Genomic DNA, 26,309 nt, shown 5'->3' on the forward strand with positions numbered 1-26,309 from the left:
TTTTTACTCGTTTCAGGTTTATAATTACTTTCAGGCCTGGTTCCAAGAATACAAAAGCTGATGCCCTGTCACGTAGCTTTCTTCCGGTTCACAATAGCAATCCTGTTGTTACCTCCATACTTCCATCTTCAGTCATCCGGGCAGGCCTCACTCAGGATTTATTTACCCAGTTAAACCAGCTTCAACACCAAGCTCCTAGACTTACTCCTGCTGGTCGTCTTTATGTCCCTGAATTTTTGAGAGCCACTGTTTTAACTGAATTTCATGACAGCAAAGTCTCAGGGCATCCGGGAATCACTAAGACATTGGAGTTAGTCTCTCGCTCAGTGTGGTGGCCTAGTCTTTCTAAAGACGTTAAGGAATTCGTTCATTCATGTCAGGTTTGTGCACAGCATAAGGTTCCTCGTTCGTTGCCTATCGGGCAACTCATGCCTTTAGCTGTTCCTCTCAGGCCGTGGTCTCATGTTTCCATGGATTTTATGGTTGACCTTCCCCTTTCAGCCGGATTCCGAGTCATTTGGGTGGTAGTGGACCGTTTTAGTAAAATGGCTCATTTTGTCGCTCTTCCCCGATTGCCTTCTGCTCAAGGGTTGGCAGTTTTGTTCCTCCGCCATGTGTTCAGGCTTCATGGGTTGCCCACTGATATTGTTTCTGATCGGGGTCCACAATTCATCGCACAGTTCTGGAAATGTTTTTGTGCCTCATTGAAGATGACACTGTCTTTAACATCTGGTTACCACCCACAGTCTAACGGGCAAACCGAACGAGTCAACCAGTCATTAAAACAATATTTGCGTCTGTATTCAGCCAAACTCCAGAATGATTGGTCTGAGTTTCTCCCTTTGGCTGAATTTGCTTACAATAACTCTTGTCATTCCTCCACCAAAGAGTCTCCGTTCTTTTCAGTCTTTGGTTTTCACCCCAGAGCCAATTTTTTTTTTCATCATTCTCCAGTCTCCTCGCTAACCTTGACCTCCCATCTCTGATCAATTTGGAAAAAAGTGCACCTTGCTCTCAGGAAAGCGGCCTTCCGAGAGAAGAAATTTTCTGACAGGCTCCGACGTCCTTGCACTTTTAAGGTGGGAGATAAGGTGTGGTTGTCGACTCGCAACATCAGGCTTCGACAATCCTCGGCTAGAGTGGGACCCAAATTTATTGGACCGTTTCTTATTAGTAAGAAGGTCAACCCAGTTGCCTTTCGGCTACGTTTACCAAGATCTCTTAAAATTGGTAATACTTTTCATTGTTCCCTGTTGAAACAATACGTTTCTTCCAGTAGATTTCCTCGGAGGATCTCTCAGGATAGATCTCCAGTGGAGGTACGGGGACAACAGGAATTCTTGGTAGAGAAAGTTCTTGACTCTAAATTGTCCCGGGGTCGGCTTTATTTTTTAGTTCACTGGAAAGGCTATGGTCCGGAGGAAAGGTCTTGGGTCCTGGACAAGGATCTTCATGCCCCTAGGCTCAAGAGGGCATTTTTTCGAGAGTTTCCTCAGAAACCTGGCTTTAGGGGTTCCTTGACCCCTCCTCAAGGGGGGGGGGGGGTACTGTTAGGCGCCGGGGTCCGCGATGTCCTCGCGGCCCCTAGCTACTAGGGACGCTGAGCAGGCTAGCCGCCGGGTCCCTAGCAACGCTGGGACGCCGTGCGTGCGTAGCCGCCGGCTCCCTAGCAACGCAGGGACGCCAGGCGTGCTTAGCCGCCCGGACCCTAGCAACGGGGATGCCACGGGCGGACCGCGTTCCCCGTTGCAGGGTCAATCAAATAATCACACACACTTGTCTTTGCTCGTGCAGCCTGGCAGCTGCACGGCATGTTGATAATTTGGCTCTGTAACATCTGATTGGAGGACTCCTTGTTAAATACTTTCTCAGTGCTTCACACAGACGCCGGTAATAGCTTCCTGCATGCTGCTTAGGTTTGCTGAACGTCAGTTCCTGTCCTGCTGTGTCCGGTCATTCCTGTCTTCAGAGTTCCCGAATCTTGGAGTTATCATCTCATCCCAAGAAGTCTCTGGTCCTCTATTGTCCGCCACGGTCGCCAGAGAATCTCGTGTGGTGTTCGTGAGTTGCGGCTCTGCCGTGTGCTGCGGCTCAGCCCGCTATATTTTTTGTATTCTGTTTCGGAGCATTTGCGGAGGGTTCCGCTTCCACAAGTCCTCTCCGGAACTCGGCGGTGCCGGGTAGGAGAGTGGACAAGTGGTATTTTGGTTGTCCTTTTCCCTGGCGGTATTTCCGCACATATTCTAGTTTTAAGTTACCTTGTAGCCCCTGGCCTTGTTGCTGAGTTAGAGGGCCCCTTGTTATCACCCTGTCTCGGATTTCCCTTTGTCTCCCATTAAGACCTGAGGGGGCATCGGAGTTGGGCAGACGTAATCCGCCCTTCAAACGCGGCTGCCATGGGCTCAAGCAACCATAGTCTCGCAAGGGATTTCTGACAGCACGGGCGAGACAACGGAGTTAGGGCGCAAGGGGCTATTTTCCATTCCCGCTTCCTTTCCCAGCATTACGTTCCAGTGCTCAGGTCCTTGTTATAATATCTCCTCAGACCAGAGTGCTGGAATCATAACAAGCAGAAGCCAAGGCCAACAAAGTGACAGCCTTCCACATGAGAAACTTGACCTCCACCTCCTGTAGAGGCTGAAACCAGTCCGACTGGAGGAACTGCAACACCACTTTAAGATCCCAGGGCACCGTAGGCGGCACAAAGGGAGGCTGAATGTGCAGAACTCCCTTCAAAAAGGTCTGAACCTCAGGGAGGGCAACCAACTGTTTCTGTAAGAAAATGGATAGGGCAGAAAGCTGGACCTTTACGGAACCCAATCTCAAGCCCATATCCATACCTGCTTGGAGGAAGAGGAGAAACCGTCCAAGTTGAAACTACACCGTAGGAAACCTCTTGGATTCACACCAAGACACATATTTTTTCCAAATGTGATGGTAATGTTTAGATGTTACTCCTTTCCTAGCCTGTATCAGGGTAGGAATGACTTTGTTCAGAATGCCCTTCCGAGCTAGTATCTGGCATTCAACCTCCATGCCGTTAAACGTAGCCGTGGTAAGTCTTGATAAGCAAACGGCCCCTGCTGCAACAGGTCCTCCCGAAGAGGCCTCGGTTCTTCTAGCAGTAGATCCAGAAGATCCGCGTACCAAGCCCTTCTTGGCCAGTCTGGAGCAATGAGGATTGCCAGAACTTTTGTTCTCCTTATGAGTTTTAGAACTCTTGGAATGAGTGGAAGTGGAGGAAACACGTACACCGTCTGGAACACCCACGGAGTCACTAGGGCGTCAACCACCACGGCTTGTGGGTCCCTCAACCTGGAACAATACCGCTGAAGCTTTTTGTTGAGATGAGAGGCCATCATGTCTATTTGAGGTACACCCCAAAGATCTGTTACCTCCATGAACACCTTCGGATGAAGTCCCCACTCCCCCGGATGGAGATCGTGTCTGCTGAGGAAGTCCACTTCCCATTTGTCTACTCCTGGAATGACGATTGGTGACAGCACCAGTCCCCACTCCCCCGGATGTAGTTCGTGTCTGCTGAGGAAGTCCACTTCCCAGTTGTCTACTCCTGGAATGAAGATTGCTGACAGCACCAACGCGTGTTTTTCTGCCCAGAGGATGATTCTTGTTACCTCTGACATTGCAGCTCTACTCTTCGTTCCGCCATGTCGGTTTATGTAAGCCACTGTCATTACATTGTCCGACTGCACTTGAATGGCCAGAAGATGGGCCGCTTGGAGAAGACCATTGTAGATGACTGTTAGTTCCAGATTGTTTATCGGCAGGCCGGCTTCCAGACTTGACCACCTTCCTTGGAAGGTTTCCCCTTGAGTGACTGCGCTCCAGCCCCAGAGACTTGCATCCATGGTTAGAAGGTTTCCCCTTGAGAGACTGCGCTCCAGCCCCAGAGACTTGCATCCGTGGTTAGAAGGATCCAGTCCTGAATCCCGAACCTGCGGCCCTCCAGAAGGTGATGCAATTGCAGCCACCAGAGGAGTGAGATCCTTGCCTTTGGCGACAGACGTATTCTCTGGTGCATGTGTCGATGAGAGCCCGAACATTTGTCCAGGAGATCCAGTTGGAAGGACCGAGCATGAAATCTCCCGTACTGCAGAGCCTCATAAGAGGCCACCATCTTTCCCAGAAGTAATTTGCACTGATGAACTGACACCCGGGCTGGCTTCAGAACATCCCGGACCATTGTGTGTATCACCAACGCTTTTTCCTCTGGAAGAAACACCCTCTGCACTTCCGTGTCGAGGATCATTCCCAGAAATGACAACCTCCTGGTAGGTTCCAAATGTGATTTTGGAAGATTCAGGACCCAACCATGTTCCCTAAGAAGCTGGCTCGTGAGAGCTATGGACTGTAACAGCTTCGCCTTTATCAGCAGATCGTCCAGATATGGAATTATGTTCACCCCGTCTGCGGAGCAGAACCATAATTTCCGCCATCACCTTGGTGAATACCCTCGGTGCTGTGGAGAGGCCGAATGGCAGGGCCTGGAATTGAAAATGACAGTCCACCAATGCGAATTGGAGGTAAGCCTGATGCGGCGGCCAAATCGGAATGTGGAGGTACACATCCTTGATATCCAGGGATACCAGGAATTCCACCTCCTCCAGACCTGATATCACTGCCCTTAGAGACTCCATTTTGAACTTGAACTCCCTCAGAAAGGGGTTTAGTGATTTTAAGTTCAGAATGGGCCTGACCGAGCCATCCGGTTTCGGTACCACGAAAAGATTCGAATAGTAACCCTTGTTTTGCATCTGGGGAGGAACTGGTACAATAACCTGTGCCTCCACCAACTTCTGGATGGCTCCCTGTAGGGTAGCCCTGTCTGTCGGCAAAGCTGGCAAGCCTGATTTGAAGAACCGGTGATGAGGGAGATCTTGAAATTCCAGCCGGTACCACTGGGACACAATATCTTGTACCCAGGGATCCAGGCCGGACGACACCCAGACGTGACTGAAATGTCTGAGTCTCACCCCCCCCCCCCCCCGGTCCTACCTCCAGGCCGCGCGGTCTACCGTCATGCTGAGGACTTTGGCATACCGGAAGCAGGCTTCTGTTCCTGGGAATCCATAGCAGCAGGTTTCTTGGATTTTGGTCGACCTCCTCTGAAGAAGGTGTTGGACGGTTGGCCTCTCTTGTTTTAGCAACCCGAAAGAACTGTGATGTAGCTGAAGAAAAAGGTTTCTTCGTAGCAGGTGCAGCTGAGGGAAGAAAAGGTGACTTACCCGCTGTAGCCGTGGAGATCCACGCATCCAACGCTTCCCCAAAGAGAGCCTGACCTGTGTAGGGTAGGATCTCCACACCTCTCCTGGATTTCGCATCAGCAGACCACTGGCGCAGCCACGGTCCTCAACGAGCTGAGACAGACATGGAAGAAATTCCTGCAGCCATTGAACCCAGGTCTTTCATGGATTCCACCATAAATCCTGAAGAATCCTGAATGTTACATTAAAACAATTCAACGTCACTTTTATCCATTGTATCCAAATCCTCAAGTAATGTGCCTGACCACTTTACTATAGCTTTGGAAATCCATGCACAGGCAATAGTAGGACACAGTATCGCCCCTGAAGCCGTGTATATGGATTTGAGCATTATATCAATTTTGCGATCAGACGGCTCCTTTAAGGCGGTAGAGCCTGGAACCGGTAAAACCACCTTTTTTGAGAGTCTGGATACAGACGCGTCCACTATGGGTGGGTTTTCCCATTTCTTCCTATCCTCTTCAGGGAAGGGGAAAGCAACCAGAACCTTCCTAGGGATCTGGAATTTTTTTTCCGGGTTTTCCTATGCTTTTTCAAAAATAGCATTTAATGCTTTGGAAGCAGGGATTGTTAGCGAGGCTTTCTTATTGTCAGTGAAGTAAGGCCTCCTCAACCTGCTCATGTGTTGTATCAGCAATATTCAACACATCCCTAATAGCCTCTATCATCAACTGCACCCCTTTAGCAAGAGATGCAGCCCCCCTGAGCATAACCCCATCACTGTCTGCTGTGTCGGTATCCGTGTCGTCTTGCATAATCTGGGCAAGAGCACGTTTTTGGGAACCTACCGAGGGGGGTCCTGAGGTTACAGAACTGGACCAAACTGCCATAGAATTCTGTAAAACCTGAGTTGCAGATTAATTCTGTGCAACCCTAGTAGAAGTCTGAGAATTCATAAACTTGATAGATGATAACCATTCAGGCTCCCTTCCTGATATCTGTGCTAACACAATGCAATCCTGATTACATGGAATGAGATCATCCTGAGAGGACATATCCTCAGCTGCATATGACACAGAGTCCCTGGACCTAGCTAACTGGAGACCCCAAACAGTACACACACACACACACACACACACACACACACACACACACACACGAGGTTAGACAGAGTTTCCCCCCTTAAAATGGCAAGACAGACACAGAGTTTGGAGCCAACCCACACACAGCGCTGTTTAAATAAAGGACACCCCTTACCAGCGCCCACTGTGTACTGTAACAGGTTACACAGAACTAATTCACCACCTCTCCCCCTTCTACAACACCCTGGTACCGCACAGGATAGCTGGAGTAGCTTGGAGGGACAGCTCTGTTAGCTGCTGTGCACAGGAACCGCAGGCAGGAAAATGGCGCAGAACACTGCTGGGTCGACTCTGAGGAGAAGCTCCGCCCCTTGAAGATGGAGCGTCTTTCCGCACAAATTCTTTATACTGGCCTGAGGATTCCGTCGCTAGGCGGGGGATTCCGTCCCCTGTTAGCGCCTGAGTACGGAGGATTGTGACGCTAGCCTGTGGATTCAGTCTCCAGTTAGCGTCTGTGACCAGTGTAGGGTATTAAGACGCTGGCTCAGAACGCCCCTTATAGCGCCAACACTGTGTGCCGCTGAGCCTTCCCGAAGTGTAGCTGCACAGAGCTGCGCTCCTACCCTTATGCCGCCATATCTCGCCATCTTCTGGCTCTGTAAGGTGGTGGCAGCATGCTGCCGAGGTGAGAGATCCGCTGTGACAGGGAACATTCGATCTCCTCAGGAGCTCAGTGTCCTGTCAGCGGAGATAGTGGCTCAGACCCCGCAGGGCAGACACTACTCCCCTTCTTAGTACCTCGAAGCAGGGAGGCTGTTGCCAGCAGATTTTCTAAACTGGGTCTGGTAGGAGGGGCATAGAGGGAGGAGCCAGCCCACACTCTCAAACTCTTAAAGTGCCAATGGCTCCTAGTGGACACGTCTATACCCCATGGTACTAATGTTGACCCCAGCATCCTCTAGGACGTAAGAGAAACAATATAACCCACCCAAGTGTAACTCTCTCTGCACATGTTATATCTGCGCCCCCCCCCCCCCCCCCCCCCCTGCAGTGCACATGGTTTTGCCCAAATGCTAACACATTTGCTGCTACGATGAGGTCTGAATTTCCCCCATGGTGCGCACATCGTAAAACTGGAATTTCAGACTTGAAAATTACCTGTTCCACCGCACAACTTTATATGTGAGTCATTTATATGGACAAGTTACATCTATTCTAAAGCTAGAGATTCTAGCTGCCATTATGTTCAGAGTAACAGAGGCAGACTGTAGGAATAAACACTTAGGGGTTAATTCAGACCTGATCACTGCGCAGCGGCCGATCAGTTCTGAACTGCGCATGCGCAGGCGCGGCAGTGTACTGGCACATGCCAGAGATGCAATCGGCATCTCAGCCCAGCGATCGCCTCTGCCTGATTGACAGGCAGAGGCATTCGGTGGGCGGGAGGAGGTGGGTCGGCGGCATGCCGTTTTGGGGCCGCGGTCCAGGCAACGTATGCATGCCTGGACTGTGCGGGGGGTGGGCCACAGCGGCTGCATGATGTCACACGCAGTCGCTGCCACCCGGAGAGCGACGGGTAGCTCACTGCCAGCGCGCAGGGGCTGCGCTGGTAGGGAGCTACTCTTCAGGTACAAAAGCACCGTCGCCGTGCAATGCTTTTGAATCTGTGCGGGGTGGGGGGCAGAGCCAGACATGCTGGGTGGACTAGCCCTGTGCTGGGCGTCCCCCTGCATGTCTTTGAAAGTGAACGTAGATGTGCTAAATTTAGCACATCTACAATCAAGTCTGAATTACCCCCTTATATAATAGGATTTTAATACCTACCGGTAAATCCTTTTCTCTTAGTCCGTAGAGGATGCTGCGGACTCAAAAAGGACCATGGAGTATAGACGGGATCCGCAGGAGACATGGGCACTTTAAGACTTTAAAAGGGGTGTGAACTGGCTCCTCCCTCTATGCCCCTTCTCCAGACTCCAGTTATAGAACTGTGCCCAGGGAGACGGACATTTTGAGGAAAGAATTTATCATTTAAACCCGGTGAGCGTCAAACCAGCTCACACCTCCAGCATGCCGCAGAACGTGGCATTCAACAGAACACCAGCTGACGGCATGAACAATATGCAGCAATATGCTGCCAGAAAACGTAACACAACCTGTGTGTAAACACAACCAATAATAGCATAACGCATGCCACGGCATGAACAACGTCAGCCACAGGCTGACGGAAAAGTAACACAGCATGTGTGTAACCAAACTTAATAACTGCAGGTACAGTACGCACTGGGATGGGCGCCCAGCATCCTCTACGGACTAAGAGAAAAGGATTTACCGGTAGGTATTAAAATCCTATTTTCTCATACGTCCTAGAGGATGCTGGGGACTCCAAAAGGACCATGGGGTTTATACCAAAGCTCCAGAATGGGCGGGAGAGTGCGGATGACTCTGCAGCACCGATTGACCAAACATGAGGTCCTCATCAGCCAGGGTATCAAACTTATAACCCTCTCAAATGTGTTTAAACCCGACCAAGTAGCCGCTTGGCAAAACAGTAATACCAAAACACCTCGGGCAGCCGCCCATAACGCGCCCACCTTTCTGGTAGAATGGGCCTTCACCGGTTTCGGTAACGGCAATCCAGCCGTAGAATGAGCCTGCTGAAACGTATCACAGATCCAGCGTGCAATAGTCTGCTTGGAAGCAGGAACCCCAATCTTGTTGGGAGCATACAGGACAAACAGAGCGTCTGTTTTCCTAATCTGAGCCATTCTGGCAGCATAGATTTTCAAACTTAGACCACATCGAGATACTTCGACGTCGCACAGGCGTCGGTAGCCACCGGCACCACAATAGGATTGGTTCATGTGAAACGCTGAAACTACTTTTGGCAGACAATGTTGACGAGTTCCCAACACTGCTCTATCTTCATGGAAGATTAACAGGGCTCTTGAGAGACAAAATCGCTAATTTAGACACCCTCCTTGCGGATGCCAAAGCCAACCGCATGACCACTTTCCAAGTGAGGAATTTCCACTCAACCTTATTGAAAAAGTTCAACCAATGAGATTGCAAGAACTGCAACACCACGTTAAGATCCCATGGTGCCACAGGCCACAAGGGAGGGTGGATGTATAACACTCCTTCTAAGAAAATTTGAACCTCTGGAAAAGAGGCCAATTGTTTTTGGAAGAAACCCGATAAGGCTGAAAACTGAACCTTAATCGAGCCCAACTTAAGACCCGCATCTACACGATCTAGTAAGAAAAGAATGGAGAAAACGACCCAACTGGAATTCTTCCGTAGGAACTTTCTTGGATTCACACCAAGACACATGCTTTCTCCAAAAATGGAGGTAATGTTTTAACGTTACTTCTGTTATGCCTGAAGAAGAGTAGGGATGACTTCACTGGGAATATCCCATTGGGTTGGGATCCAGCGATCCACCTCCAAACCGTCAATGGAAATTGCGGTAAGACTTGCAACACACACGGCCCCTGCCGTAACAGATCCTCTCGTAGAGGAAAAAAACAGAGATCTCCTATGAGCAATTCCTGAAGATCCGGATACCAACACTCCTTGATCAGTCTGGAAGAATGAGGATCACCTGAACCTTTGTTCTTCTTATGATCTTTTAGCATCTTTTGGAAAGAGTGGAAGTGGAGGGAACACATAGACCGACCGAAAACACCCACCGCTATTGCTTGAGGGACCCTCGACCTGAACCAATATCTCTGAAGTTTCTTGTCGAGGCGAGACGTGTCTATTTGTGGAATTCCCCAAACTTGTCACTTCTGTGAAAACCGCTTGATGAAGACTCCACTCTCCTGGATGGAGAACGTGTCCGCTGAGGAAGTCTGCTTCCCAGTTGTCAACTCACAGAACGAACATCGTTGACAGCACGTAATTGTTTTCGTCACCCAGCGGCAAATCTTTCTGGCTTCTGCCATTTCTTCTCCGGTTTTTGTTTGTAGAAAACCGCTATAAACGGCCCTTAACTCTAGGTTGTTAATGTGGTGACAAGTATCCTAACTTGACACTTGTCCTTGGTGAGAATTGCGCCGCTACCACAGGAGTGATATTCTGGTCTTGAAACCATGAATATCTCAGGTGGGAACCGGACCACTTGTTCAACAGGTCCCGCTAACACTCTGGCATGCAAGCTGCCCACTGAATGGCCTCGTAAGCCGCAACCCTCTTTTCCAACAACTGAATGTATTTGGATTGACCCTGTTGCAGGTCCGACCAGACTCTGAATCCTCAGAGATTTATTTTTTTTGGAAGCAAATAATATTTTCCAAGCCGACCACCGCATCGTTGGGATCAACAGGGATTCCGGCAAGTTCTGCTGTCGAAGAACTGTCAGGGGGAAAACAACGTTTTTCCCCAACTGGCTTCTTGAACTCTCCGTAATCCGGAGAGCGATCCAGTACAGAATACTTCTGTCTCCTTACTATCGAAGGAAACCTATCATACCGTCATCATTCTGGTGAATTGGTAATGACAATCCTGAATCACAAACCTCAGGAAAGTCTAATGCGACAGAAACCGCAATTAGACCTCCTTTCTCCTTTTTCAAAATAGAGAAACCTGTCATGAGAGATTCCCTCATGAATTTTAAGTAGGAAATTTGAGATTTCAGGTATAGGATTTTGTCTGACCGAGCCGTCCGGCCTTGGAAGCACGAAAAAGCTTGAAAAAACTGCTTCTTCCCTTTTTTTTGTGTGTGTGTGACCGGGACAGCAGGACAAAGACCTGATCCTGACATAACTCTTGTATTGCGTCACATACTACCTCCCTGTCCAGAGGAGAATTGGTAAGGTCTATTCGAAAAAATCAGTGAGGGGAAACGTCTGGAAAAAAACTCCCGTATGTCCCACCAGGGACTCTATCCTTAACTCACTGGTCCATGTCCTTTCCAGGGCTGACTGAAGAGTTTTAGACGTGGTCCCACCGGTGTGGGTTCCCGCAACGATAGACCCACTGTCCTGCGGTGGACATGGCAGAAAACATAGGATGATTTCTGCTCCTGTTGAAAAAAAACAGCTGACCTCCTTCCTCTCTTTACCTTCCTTTACCTGCAAAGAAAGGATCTATTCTATCTATTCAGTCGAAATGACTGCATCCTACAATAATGCGTCACCAGCCGTAGTGAGGGAACCTAGGGCAAGAAGGTAGACCTACCAGTGACACCTGCTGCGAGCATATTAACCAAGTCATCACCAAACCAGGCTTCACCTTCGTAGGAAAGGGGCTCCCCTCCTTCTCGGAGTCAGTATTAGCATCCCTTTGGTTAATTCACAACGCCCTCCTAGTCGAGACTGCCATGGACTTGGCTCGCGAACCCAAGAGTTCCATATCCCTTGTAGTCGCACGGTAGTATGCTACAATGTTCTAGATATGACCTAACTTAAGGAGTATCCCATCTTTCCCCAGGGTAATTATATTGGACGACAAGGTAACCGACCATTTCTGAATACAAATACTCCCCCATGCGCATGTCATGCAAGTATAATCAACGTATATAATGAAAATATCACTTAGCTTCCTGTATATGATCCTCTGTGACAGAGCCCCGTGCAAGACAGGAGTTGACTCTCACTTTATTCTACCCACGGCGGGAAAAGAATAAACACTTAGCCTCCTGGTGAGGATTTGAAACCATCTTGTCACGGCTGACCTAGAGTTTTTTCAACAGAGCGACCAGTACATGAAAAGGAACAACTTTACTCCAGCATTCATTATAAATTTAAACATAATTATGCACATTTAAATACACATATACACACACACACACACACACACACACACACACATATATATATATATATATATATATATATCATATATATATATTTGTCCGGAACAGCAGGGTCCCTAGTGACGTTAATACATTCTTAATGTGTATGAAACATGTACTGAATGCTGATATTATGGATCTAATCAGGAAACCTTATGGTCGACATAAGAAATAGTATCCGTGTCGATACCAGGGAGTAGTAACTGGGCAAAATAACATTTTTGCGACCCCGAGGGGTCTGAGGGAAATCTATATATATTATTATTAGTATTACCCTTACTACGTCTGTGATCTAGCCACAGATCTATGCAAACGTAGCATACATATATAAATATACATACAGGTATTGAAATGCATCACATTACCATGTCAACGTTTTTACCCAGTCAGATTTGTTGATGCCGACAGGATCACCCACACACGTCTGTGTCTCCCATATAGTTTTCTCTTTGGAAAAACATACATTTACTGACATGTTGACACACATTTATATGAACCAAGTACCATCAGGAGTCGGCGGTGCCGACTGAGACATTCCCATAGCCGTTTGTGGCAGGGTACTCAGCCTCCTACATGCCGACACACATGTACCAACCACCCACCGACATTACACTGACTATTTTGTGTCAGGGAAACACAGAAAACGCTCTCCAGCTCTTTTGCTCATTATCTATTGTGCTTTTCTAACATGTATTGCACTAAACCACTGTGCCCCCCCCCCCCTTTTTCCACTGTGATCTTGTTCAGCAGTGCTTTTGACAGCGCCAGCGTTTCTGATAAGAAAATGGAGTTGGTTCGAGCTGTGAGGGCGAAGCCACGCCTCCCTCAATGGCGCGCTTCAGCCTCGCTATTTTCTAGCTATTTATACTGGCGGGGGTCTGTATACAGTGCCTATGCACTGTATACCTCTTATGCCAGGCTTAATATTGAGGTTTTATTGCTGCCCAGGGCGCCCCCCGCACCCTGCACCCTTGTAGTGCCGCTTGTGTGTGGGAGCAATGGCGCGCAACGCGACCGCTTCGCGGTACCTCTGAGACTGAAGTCTTCTGCCGTCTTTACTGAAGTCTTCTGTACTTCGGTTACTCACCCGGCTTCATTCTTCTGGCTCTGTGAGGGGGACGATGGCGCGGCTCCGGGAACGAGCAGCTAGGCTATACCAAGTGATCAGACCCTCTGGAGCTAATGGTGTCCAGTAGCCTAAGAAGCAGAGCCTTTAAATTCACAGAAGTAGGTCTGCTTCTCTCCCCTCAGTCCCACGAAGCAGGGAGCCTGTTGCCAGCAGTGCTCGGTTAAAATAATAAACCTAACATAAAGTCTTTTCCGAGAAACTCAGGAGAGCTCCTCAGTGTGTGACCAGTCTCTCTGGGCACAGAATCTAACTGGAGTCTGGAGGAGGGGCATAGAGGGAGGAGCCAGTTCACACCCCTTTTAAAGTCTTAAAGTGCCCATGTCTCCTGCGGATCCCGTCTATACCCCATGGTCCTTTTGGAGTCCCCAGCATCCCCTAGGACGTATGAGAAATTTTATTTTTGTTGTGTGCGAGTTTGTCTAGTCTCCAACTTGCCATACCCCTGCTTTGCCCAAAATGTCTCTGTGGATGTATCTTTTTTAAAACCTCATTTGGCAGTACAGAAGTAGGTGTAACATAGTGAGTCTACATGCACCCCTGGGTGTCACTTACCACTTACTGTAGATCAATTTTACATTCTACTATGGTTTGCTTTTAGTAACACTACAGACAGGGCGCTCCATGCTCCCTGTATAGTCACTAGGCCAAAACCCAAAAATGAGGTGCTTCTGAAGAAGAAGAAAAAAAAAAAATCACAGCTGAATGAATAAAAATACAAATAAATGACAAAGGAACATGCAATTGTCTCTGTGATACAACTACAGTATTTTGGACTCAATTGTGGCGTTATGTTAACAGTCGCTTGGTTACCTATCTACCTTTCTCCCCTGATTAGGCCATCTTTGGTATCATACCTGAGGTCATGGGTTGCTAAAGGGGCAAGCAAAGTGCCATTACCATAGCTGTATCTGCTGCAGACAAAAAGTATATCCTGCAGCTGTGGATACAATCCACTCCGGCATCATTCCTGCTCTTTTTAGAGAAGCTCTTTCATGTCTCCAGAATGGACTGGAGTCTTCTACACAAAACAAAAGATTCACTGAGCATTTCTTTGAGACATTGGGGAGCTTCATAGACACCATCTGGAATAGCTCTGGAAATGTTTCCGTGGTACACTTTTACACTTTGGTACTCACTTTTTCACACTGCTCAACCAAACAAAACATAATACCTCAGACTGCCAGTGATTTGGTGTACTTTCTCTCGCTGGGTATGGTTCATAGGGGCTGTGCTTCTTATCTTTTGTTTTGGATACAGGTCTACCTCCCATATTTTTTTTATATTATTTATTTGTTAATGGTTGTGAAACTGCTGTTCCTTTTGTTACAGTTTTGTTTTACCAACTTACCTTACTTTTCTCTAACGTCCTAAGTGGATGCTGGGGACTCCGTAAGGACCATGGGGAATAGCGGCTCCGCAGGAGACTGGGCACATCTAAAGAAAGCTTTAGGACTAACTGGTGTGCACTGGCTCCTCCCCCTATGACCCTCCTCCAAGCCTCAGTTAGATTTCTGTGCCCGACGAGAAGGGTGCACACTAGGGGCTCTCCTGAGCTTCTTAGTGAAAGTTTTAGTTTAGGTTTGTTATTTTCAGTGAGACCTGCTGGCAACAGGCTCACTGCATCGAGGGACTAAGGGGAGAAGAAGCGAACTCACCTGCGTGCAGAGTGGATTGGGCTTCTTGGCTACTGGACATTAGCTCCAGAGGGACGATCACAGGCCCAGCCTGGATGGGTCCCGGAGCCGCGCCGCCGGCCCCCTTACAGAGCCAGAAGAGCGAAGAGGTCCGGAAAAATCGGCGGCAGAAGACGTTCCTGTCTTCAGTAAGGTAGCGCACAGCACTGCAGCTGTGCGCCATTGCTCTCAGCACACTTCATACTCCGGTCACTGAGGGTGCAGGGCGCTGGGGGGGGCGCCCTGAGACGCAATAAAACATGATAAAAATACCTTACATGGCAAAAAATGCATCACATATAGCTCCTGGGCTATATGGATGCATTTAACCCCTGCCAGAATATACAGAAAAACGGGTGATAAGGCCGCCGAAAAGGGGGCGGAGCCTATCTCAGCACACTGGCGCCATTTTCCCTCACAGCTCAGTTGGAGGGAAGCTCCCTGGCTCTTCCCTGCAGTCACTACACTACAGAAAGGGTTAAAAAAAGAGAGGGGGGCACTAATTAGGCGCAGTATTAAAACATACAGCAGCTATAAGGGGAAAAACACTTATATAAGGTTATCCCTGTATATATATATAGCGCTCTGGTGTGTGCTGGCATACTCTCCCTCTGTCTCCCCAAAGGGCTAGTGGGGTCCTGTCCTCTATCAGAGCATTCCCTGTGTGTGTGCTGTGTGTCGGTACGTTTGTGTCGACATGTATAAGGAGAAAAAGTGGAGACGGAGCAGAGTGTCTGTAACAGTGATGTCACCACCTAGGGGGTCGACACCTGAGTGGATGTACTGTTGAAAATTACGTGACAGTGTCAGCTCTGTATAAAAAAAAAAACAAAAAAAAAAAACAGTGGTTGACATGAGACAGCCGGCTACTCAGCTTGTGCCTGTCCAGACGTCTCATAGGCCGTCAGGGGCTCTAAAGCGTTACCTCAGATGGCAGATACAGACGCCGACACGGATACTGACTCCTGTGTCGACGGTGAAGAGACAACCGTGATTTCCAGTAGGGCCACACGTTACATGATTGAGACAATGGAAAATGTTTTATACATTTCTGATAATACGAGTACCACCAAAAAGGGGTATTATGTTCGGTGAGGGAAAAACTACCTGTAGTTTTCCTGAATCTGAGAAATAAAATGAGGTGTGTGATGATGCGTGGGTTTCCCCCCGATAACAATTGATAATTTCTTAAAAAGTATTGGATGTATACCCTTTCCCGCCAGAGGTTAGGGTGCGTTGGGAAACAACCCCTAGGGGGGATAAGGCGCTCACACGCTTGTAAGAACAAGGGCTCTACCCTCTCATGAGATGGCCGCCCTTAAGGATCCTGCTGATAGAAAGCAGGAGGGTATCCAAAAATGTATTCACACACATACTGGTGTTATACTGCGACCAGCAATCGCCTCAGCCTGGAGGTGCAGTGCTGGGTTGGCATGGTCGGATTCCCTGACTGGAAATATTGATATCCTAGATAAGGATAGTATATTATTGCCTATAGAGCATTTAAAAGATGCATTTCTATATATGCAGGATGCACAGCGGAATATTTGCCGACTGGCATCAAGTATAAGTGCGTTGTCCAATTCTACCAGTAAAATGGTCAGGTGATGCGGATTCCAAACGGCATTTGGAAGTATTGCCTTTGAAAGGGGACATTTGGGGTCGGTCTTTTAGACCTGGTGGCCACGGCAACAACTGGGAAATCCACGTTTGTACCCCAGGTCGCCTCTCAAAATAAGACGCCGTATTATCAGGCGCAGTCCTTTGTTGGCAAGCGGACAAAAGGTTCCTCTTTTCTGCTCGTGACAGAGGGAGAGGAAAAAGGCTGAAGAGATTACCCAGTTCCCAGGAACAGAAATCCTTTCCCGCCTCTGCAAAGCCCTCAGTATGACGCTAGGGCCTTACAAGCTCAGGCACGGTGGGGGCCCGTTCTCAATGAATTTCAGTGCGCAGTGGGCTCACTCGCAAGTAGACCCCTGGATCCTTCAGGTAATATCTCAAGGGTACATATTGAAATTCGAGACGTCTCCCCCTCGCCGTTTCCAAAAGTCGGCTTTACCGACGTCTCCCTCTGACAGGGAGGCAGTTTTGGAAGCCATTCACAAGCTGTATTCCCAGCAGGTGATAATCAAGGTACCCCTCCTGCAACAGGGAACGGGGTATTATTCCACACTATTGTGGTACCGAAGCCAGACGGCTCGGTGAGACTGATTCTAAATCTAAAATCTAAAATCTTTGAACACTTACATACAGAGGTTCAAATTCAAGATTGAGTCACTCAGAGCAGTGATTGCGAACCTGGAAGAAGGGGACTACATGATGTCTCGGGACATCAAGGATGCTTACCTTCATGTCAAAATTTACCCTTCTCACCAAGGGTACCTCAGGTTATGGTACAGAACTGTCACTATCAGTTCAGACGCTGCCGTAGGGATGGTCCACGACACCCCGGGTCTTTACCAAGGTAATGGCCGAAATGATATCCCTTCGAAGGAAGGGAATTTTAGTTATCCCTTACTTGGACGATTCCCTGATAAGGGTAAGATCCAGGGAACAGTTGGAAGTCGGTGTAGCACTATCTCAGGTAGTGTTGCGGCAGCACGATTGGATTCTCAATATTCCAAAATCGCAGCTGGTTCCGACGACTTGTCTTCTGTTTCCTAGGGATGTTCCTGGACACAGTCCAGAAAAAAGGTGTTTCTCCCGGAAGAGAAAGCCAGGGAGTTATCCGAGCTAGTCAGGAACCTCCTAAAACCGAACCAAGTCTCAGTGCATCAATGCACAAGGGTTCTGGGTAAAAATGGTGGCTTCCTACGAAGCAATCCCATTCGTTAGATTCCACGCAAGAACTTTCCAGTGGAACCTACTGGACAAATGGTCCGGGTCGCATTTTCAGATGCATCAGCGGATAACCCTGTCACCAAGGACAAGGGTATCCATCCTGTGGTGGTTGCAGAGTGCTCATCTTCTAGAGGGCCGCAGATTCGGCATTCAGGACTGGGTCCTGGTGACCACGGATGCCAGCCTGCGAGGCTGGGGAGCAGTCACACAGGGAAGGAATATCCAGGCAGGGCCGTTTCTAGACAATTTGGCTCCCAGTGCGAGATTTCAAAATGCGCCCCCCCCCCATTGGTATAAAAAAAAAATTGCGTGCCCCCCCCCCCCCCCCCCCCATATAGCCAGAAAAAAAGCATGCGCGCGCCGAAGGCGCGCGCGCTCCCGACAAGGCTGTGTGGCCTGATTAAAATGGGCGTGGTCTCATTTCAGTGGGCGTGGCCTCGTCTGATATCACACCCACCACAGGGGGAAAAAATAAAAATAAAAAAGTCCCCTTTTTACACATTACACCAGGCAAGTGTCCCCATATTACACAGCGCGGCAGGCAGGTGTCCCCATTTACAAAGTGCGGCAGGCAGGTGTCCCCATTTTACAAAGTGCGGCAGGCAGGTGTCCCCATTTAGCAAAGTGCGGCAGGCAGGTGTCCCCATTTTACACAGTACGGTAAGCAGATATCCCCATTTTACACAGTACGCAGGCAGGTGTCCCCATTTTACACAGTACGCAGGCACGTGCCCCCATTTTACACAGTACGCAGGCATGTGCCCCCATTTTACACAGTGCGGCAGGTATCCCCATTTTACACAGTACGCAGGCATTTGTCCCCATTTTACACAGTGCGGTAGATATCCCCATTTTACACAGTGCGGTAGGTATCCCCATTTTATACAGCGCGGCAGGTATCCCTATTTTATACAGTGCGGCAGGTGCCCCCATTTTACACAGTGCGGCAGGTATCCCCATTTTATACAGTGCGGCAGGTGCCCCCATTTTACACAGTGCGGCAGGTATCCCCATTTTACACAGTGCGGCAGGTGCCCCCATTTTACACAGTGTGGCAGGTATCCCCATTTTATACAGTGCGGCAGGTATCCCCATTTTATACAGTGCGGCAGGTATCCCCATTTTATACAGTGCGGCAGGTATCCCCATTTTACACAGTGCGGCAGGTGCCCCCATTTTACACAGTGCGGCAGGTGCCCCCATTTTACACAGTGCGACAGGTATCCCTATTTTACACAGTGTGGCAGGTATCCCCATTTTACACAGTGCGGCAGGTGTCAAAGTGGGGAGGGAGAGAGAAAGAGAGAGAGAGAAAGAGAATACTTACAACTTGCCGCTCTTCGGGTCCCGCGCGCCGGCCGCCTCCTCCGTCGATGGTTATCTTCTCCAGTCCTCTCCTCCCTCTCTCTTCCACCCGAGCGCTCCTGCTCGGGGGGCGGGGCTTCGCGGAATGACGCGTTTGCGTCGTGACGTCACGACGCAAACGCGTCATTCCGCGAAGCCCCGCCCCCCGAGCAGGAGCGCTCGGGGGGAGAGAGAGGGAGGAGAGGAGTAGTCACGAAGTGCCGCGGCGGGCGCCCCGTGCGGTTGCACGGCTCGCCCGCCGCTAGAAACGGCACTGTATCCAGGGCTTAGGGTCAAGCCTGGATACATCACTTCACATAAATATCCTGAAGCTAAGGGCCATTTACAATGCTCTAAGCTTAGCAAGACCTCTGCTTCAAGGTCAGCCGGTGTTGATCCAGTCGGACAACATCATGGCAGTCACCCACGTAAACAGACAGGGTGGCACAAGAAGCAGGAGGGCAATGGCAGAAGCTGCAGGGATTCTTCGCTGGGCGGAAAATCATGTGATAGCACTGTCAACAGTATTCATTCCGGGAGTGGACAACTGGGAAGCAGACTTCCTCAGCATGACCTCCACCCGGGAGAGTGGGGACTTCACCCAGAAGTCGTCCACATGATTAAAAAACTCAACAGGTATTGCGCCAGGTCAAGAGACCCTCAGGCAATAGTTGTAGACGCTCTGGTAACACCGTGGGTGTACCAGTCAGTGTATGTGTTCCCTCCTCTGCCTCTCATACCCAAGGTACTGAGATTGATAAGATGGAGAGGAGAAAGCACTATATTCGTGGCTCCGGATTGGCCAAGAAGGACTTGGTAACCGGAACTTCAAGAGATGCTCACGGAGGATCCGTGGCCTCTACCTCTAAGAAGGGACCTGCTCCAGCAAGGACCCTGTCTGTTCCAAGACTTACCGTGGCTGCGTTTGACGGCATGGCGGTTGAACGCCGGATCCTGAAGGAAAAAAGGCATTCCGGATGAAGTCATCCCTATCCTGATCAAAGCCAGGAAGGATGTAACCGCAAAAACATTATCACCGCAATTGGCGAAAATATGTTGCGTGGTGCGAGGCCAGTAAGGCCCGACGGAGGAAATTCAACTGGGTCGATTCCTACATTTCCTGCAAACAGGAGTGTCTATGGGCCTGAAATTGGGGTCCATTAAGGTTCAAATTTTGGCCCTGTCAATTTTCTTCCAAAAAGAACTAGCTTCAGTCCCTGAAGTTCAGACGTTTGTAAAAGGGGTACTGCATATACAGCCTCCTTTTGTGCCTCCAGTGGCACTTTGGGATCTCAATGTAGTTTTGGGTTCCAAAAAGTCACATTGGTTTGAACCACTTAAATCTGTGGAGTTAAAATATCTCACATGGAAAGTGGTCATGCTGTTGGCCCTGGCCTGGGCCAGGCGCGTGTCAGAATTGGCGGCTTTATCCTGAAAAAGCCCTTATCTGATTTTCCATTCGGACAGGACGGAATTGAGGACTCGTCCTCAGTTTCTCCCCAAGGTGGTTTCAGCGTCTCACCTGAACCAACCTATTGGTGGTGCCTGCGGCTACTAGGGACTTGGAGGCCTCCAAGTTGCTAGACGTTGTCAGTGCCCTGAAAATATATGTTTCCAGGACGGCTGGAGTCAGGAAATCTGACTCGCTGTTTATCCTGAGTGCACCCAACAAGCTGTGTGCTCCTGCTTCTAAGCAGACTATTGCTCGTTGGATTTGTAGTACAATTCAGCTTGCACATTCTGTGGCAGGCCTGCCACAGCCAAAAATCTGTAAATGCCCACTCCACAAGGAAGGTGGGCTCATCTTGGGCGGCTGCCCGAGGGGTCTCGGCTTTACAACTTTGCCGAGCAGCTACTTGGTCAGGAGCAAATACGTTTGTAAAATTCTACAAAATTGATATCCTGGCTGAGGAGGACCTGGAGTTCTCTCATTTGGTGCTGCAGAGTCATCCGCACTCTCCCGCCCGTTTGGGAGCTTTGGTATAATCCCCATGGTCCTTACGGAGTCCCCAGCATCCACTTAGGACGTTAGAGAAAATAAGAATTTACTTACCGATAATTCTATTTCTCATAGTCCGTAGTGGATGCTGGGCGCCCATCCCAAGTGCGGATTGTCTGCAATACTTGTACATAGTTATTGTTACAAAAATCGGGTTATTATTGTTGTGAGCCATCTTTCAGAGGCTCCTCTGTTATCATGCTGTTAACTGGGTTCAGATCACAGGTTATACGGTGTGATTGGTGTGGCTGGTATGAGTCTTACCCGGGATTCAAAATCCTTCCTTATTGTGTACGCTCGTCCGGGCACAGTATCCTAACTGAGGCTTGGAGGAGGGTCATAGGGGGAGGAGCCAGTGCACACCAGTTAGTCCTAAAGCTTTCTTTAGATGTGCCCAGTCTCCTGCGGAGCCGCTATTCCCCATGGTCCTTACGGAGTCCCCAGCATCCACTACGGACTATGAGAAATAGAATTATCGGTAAGTAAATTCTTATTATTTGTTTACATTGTATTTTTGACACATACTTTCATGCTTCAATAAATAAAAGGCATTTTTTTGGGGGGGGAAACTGCTTAATGTGCAGTTGTGATTATACCACTGCAGGGATCTTCAGAGAAGTCAATTTGTCACACAGAGTCAGAGTCAAGCTAACTACCACTCCTTCTGTTTAAAAACTGGTAGACTGGGTAGCAGAGCTGACACTTGCATTCTCAGATGAAAAGACTACGATGGGCACACTTATTTCTGGTAATCTAGCACAATAAATGTACTACACTTACTAATGCTGGACTTTTTCCAGTCTTCTCTTTCTCCTTTCCAGCTTTTCCTGTATCCCATTTCTCAGCATTTATATCTGCTTCATTCCACTCAGGCCATATAGGAAATGTTCCGTTCTTGAACTCAACTGATGCAGTCAATACATTGGCAATAACTGACAGCGATCTAGAAATAGGAACAGTGGGTTACTGTAGTCAGGTAAAGACCTTAAAATGAAGAGAAACACGTATAATTGTACTGTGTTAGTACATAATACTTACAGCTGTATTTATTAATAGAACACATTTTCAAGCCTCTAGCTGTATTGAGTTGTGGCAACCAGAGCACGCAGAGTGTAAATAGGACCATGCAACATTAATACATAAGGGAAGTAGCTAGATGGTAGGGACTGGATAGATTTCCAAACTACATACTTACACACTTTGAAAACTAGTTTCAGGGAGATTATAGTGGGCAGTAGAATGTGCCGCTGTCAGGCTTTGCCCCCCCCCCCCAAAAAAAAAATTGACTAGCTCCACCTATGGGCATATCTATTCATTTTCACAAGTTGCACTTTTGTATACTAATTGAGATAATAATCTATGGGGTATATTCAATTGTGGTCGAATTCCGGCGTGAATTCGACCGTTTTTTAATTCGACACAATTCGACAGGCGAAACCCTCCCGCCGGGACCCGAACTTTGCGGTCTGCGGTAGACCGCGAGGTTAAGTGGGGGCAACCACAAGAGTGACCCCACTTAACCTCGCGGTCTACTGCAGACCGCAAAGTTCCCACCATTGGATACAATGGAGCGCCTATGCGCTACATTGTATCTCCAGTGCGCCGCCTGACTGACAGTTCAGGCGCGCACAGCCAATCAGGAGAGTGCCATGACGTGGCGCTCCCTGATTGCCTGAAGGGACCCTCTTTGACAGCAGTCACGGGGGATCCCGCCAGTCGGGGAAAGGGGTCCTATGTGTAAACATGGGACCCCTTTCAGTGCGTGGTTCGTGTTTTTTATTTCTTTTTGTGCCAAGTACGTGGATTACAAACAGAAGAGGACCGATCTACACTGGATTGTTGTGAGTATAATTTTATTTACAGGTACCCCTGGATTCTACTGGAGAAGAGGACCGACTCTTCGTGTCAACATAGGTAGGTAAGTATGTATGTATGTATGTTGGTGTGCATGTATGTAATAAAGTTGTACTATCACGGTGTGTGTGTATTGTTTTTATTTGGGTATTTTTTTTGTAGTAGAACAACGGGTACCAGCGAGCCCGTTTCCCCCCCGCATGCTGGTACTTGTGGTTCTCCAAGTACCAGCTTGCGGGGAGGCTTGCTGGGATTTGTAGTTCTGCTTGGATGGGGGGACAGCCTCGGGATTCACCCCTGGCCCTTGGGTGGCTGGAGGGGGGACCCCTTGATTTAAGGGGTCCCCACTCCTCCAGGGTACCCGGGCCAGGGGTGACTAGTTGGTGATTTAATGCCAGGGCCGCAGGGACCAATATAAAAGTGTCCCCCGGCTGTGGCATTATCTCTCTGACTAGTGGAGCCCGGTGCTGGTGTTAAAAATACGGGGGACCCCTACATCTTTTGTCCCCCGTATTTTTTGCACCAGGACCAGGTGCAGAGCCTGGTGCTGGTTGTTAAAATTTGGGGGAACCCCTGTCAATTTCCCCTCCGCATTTTTACAACCAGGACCGGCTCAAAGAGCCCGAGGCTGGTTATGCTTAGGAGGGGGGACCCCATGCAATTTCACACCCCTTCCAACTGAAAAACATACACTGAACTATCCATATTATTGTAGTCAGTAAAAAAAAAAATATTCTTTTAAAAAATCTATTAAATAATACTTGTGGCTCATAAATAGAAAAAACAAGTAGATAATCCCTTCAAATATAAATAGATATGCTATTAACAATCAAAAAAGCACCAAAAAATACATATTTTTAAAAAAATTATTAGATCACGACAGAAAAATTAGGTGGAATGAAATTGACGAAATGCCTGTCGAAAAGCACTGTTGTTGAATCGACATTCTTCAATTGAATATACTTTTGTCGAAAAGCCGCATTTTTAACACTGCAGACATGTCGAATTGAAAAAATGTTGAATTGCAAAAAGTCGAAAATTAAACGGCAGGTTTTTTGTCGAAAAGTACTGTATTGAATTGTCGAATCCAATTCGACAGGTTTTTTGTGTCGAAAATGCCCCGTTTTTCGACAATTCCGGCAATTCGACCGCAATTGAATATACCCCTATATGTGTATGTCTCTATTTATTTGTGTGCTTGTATATGCGTACTTCTCAAGTAAAGGAAGGGAAAAGACAGTTAAGAACTTTTTTATGGGTAAAAAAATAAAAAAACTTTCTTACAGATGTGCTTAGTTTTAAAATATATTTCCACTTATTAATTTATTTCATAAATACAAAATGCCCAGATTTAATTACATGTATCCTTTTTTATTAAGAAGTTCTAGTTAAAATTCTTCATACTGTAATTGGCAATAGCAACACTGACACTTCCATGAACAGCAACTGCATCAGTAACTCTTGCATGGACAATAGGCCCTTTAACAACATCAGAGACAACTGTAGGGACACTTTCATTGATGATAAAAAGGGACATCTCCATGTATACCATACATAAATGGTAATAGTGGTGGCATTGACACCTCTGTGTATGGTGAAAATAATAGTGTGATCTTCATAGACAGTTAAAATATTAGTAAACTTTATGGACAACAATGGCAGCAGTGATAACTATGGCCCTCATTCCGAGTTGATCGGTCGCAAGGCGAATTTAGCAGAGTTACACACGCTAAGCCGCCGCCTACTGGGAGTGAATCTTAGCTTCTTAAAATTGCGACCGATGTATTCGCAATATTGCGATTACTAACTACTTAGCAGTTTCAGAGTAGCTCCAGACTTACTCTGCCTGTGCGATCATTTCAGTGCTTGTCGTTCCTGGTTGACGTCACAAACACACCCAGCGTTCGCCCAGGCACTCCCACCGTTTCCCCGGCCACTCCTGCATTTTTTCCGGAAACGGTAGCGTTTTCAGCCACACGCCCCTGAAACGCCGTGTTTCCGCCCAGTAACACCCATTTCCTGTCAATCACATTACGATCGCCGGAGCGAAGAAAAAGCCGTGAGTAAAAATACTTTCTTCATAGTAAAGTTACTTGGCGCAGTCGCAGTGCGAACATTGCGCATGCGTACTAAGCGGATTTTCACTGCGATGCGATGAAAAATACCGAGCGAACAACTCGGAATGAGGGCCTATATTAACAGTGATAGCAACAGCGTCACCTCCAAGTACAGCAACATTCAATGTTCTGTCTCTATATGATGACTTTGCGAGCATGTCAAGAACTAATCAAGGCTCTGACCGTAAAGGAAATTCATGTGACAGCCAAGTAATAAAAAAGTGAACTTTAACTTCTTTCCTGTCAAACAGAACAAAGTCAGACAAGCTAAAATCTAGCCAACCATTTGCTTCCTAATTTATTCTGATTTGCTCCTCTTTTTTTAATTTTTTAACATGTAGCCCGTTACAAAGGTACAGTATATATAAGGCTAAATTTGTCTAAATAATAAGTAACAGTGACACCATAAATAAGAATTTACTCACCGGTAATTCTATTTCTCGTAGTCCGTAGTGGATGCTGGGAACTCCGTAAGGACCATGGGGAATAGACGGGCTCCGCAGGAGACTGGGCACTCTAAAAGAAAGATTAGGTACTATCTGGTGTGCACTGGCTCCTTCCTCTATGCCCCTCCTCCAGACCTCAGTTAAGGAAACTGTGCCCGGAAGAGCTGACACAACAAGGAAAGGATTTGGAATCCAGGGTAAGACTCATACCAGCCACACCAATCACACCGTACAACTTGTGATAACCATACCCAGTTAACAGTATGAACAACAACTGAGCCTCAGTAATAGATGGCTCATAACAATAACCCTTTAGTTAAGCAATAACTATATACATGTATTGCAGAGAGTCCGCACTTTGGACGGGCGCCCAGCATCCACTACGGACTACGAGAAATAGAATTACCGGTGAGTAAATTCTTATTTTCTCTGACGTCCTAGTGGATGCTGGGAACTCCGTAAGGACCATGGGGATTATACCAAAGCTCCCAAACGGGTGGGAGAGTGCGGATGACTCTGCAGCACCGCATGAGCAAACTCAAGGTCCTCCTCAGCCAGGGTATCAAACTTGTAGAACTTAGCAACTTTGTTTGACCCCGACCAAGTAGCAGCTCGGCAAAGCTGTAAAGCCGAGACCCCTCAGGCAGTCGCCCAAGAAGAGCCCACCTTCCTTGTGGAATGGGCTTTCACCATTTTGGATGCGGCAATCCAGCCGCAGAGTGAACCAGCTGAATCGTGCTATAGATCCAGCGAACAATAGTCTGCTTCGAAGCAGGAGCGCCAACCTCGTTGGCTGCATACAGAA

The 26,309-nt window shown here is 48.0% G+C and overlaps 1 protein-coding gene and 1 long non-coding RNA gene across 2 annotated transcripts in view; one reads left to right on the top strand and one right to left on the bottom strand.

The window, feature by feature from the left end:
• ADGB (androglobin) overlaps positions 1-26,309 on the bottom strand; it is a 943,967-nt gene that overhangs the window by 781,446 nt on the left and 136,212 nt on the right. Inside the window, exon 2 of the mRNA XM_063917880.1 lies at positions 21,868-22,030. Within this exon, the coding sequence (XP_063773950.1) occupies positions 21,868-22,030 (163 nt within the window). The remainder of the gene's footprint in view (positions 1-21,867; positions 22,031-26,309) is intronic.
• LOC134910159 (uncharacterized) overlaps positions 1-26,309 on the top strand; it is a 77,730-nt gene that overhangs the window by 24,168 nt on the left and 27,253 nt on the right. The gene's annotated exons all lie outside the window — the stretch shown is intronic.

Source organism: Pseudophryne corroboree, chromosome 4, assembly GCF_028390025.1.
Source record: "Pseudophryne corroboree isolate aPseCor3 chromosome 4, aPseCor3.hap2, whole genome shotgun sequence".
NCBI lineage: Eukaryota > Metazoa > Chordata > Amphibia > Anura > Myobatrachidae > Pseudophryne > Pseudophryne corroboree.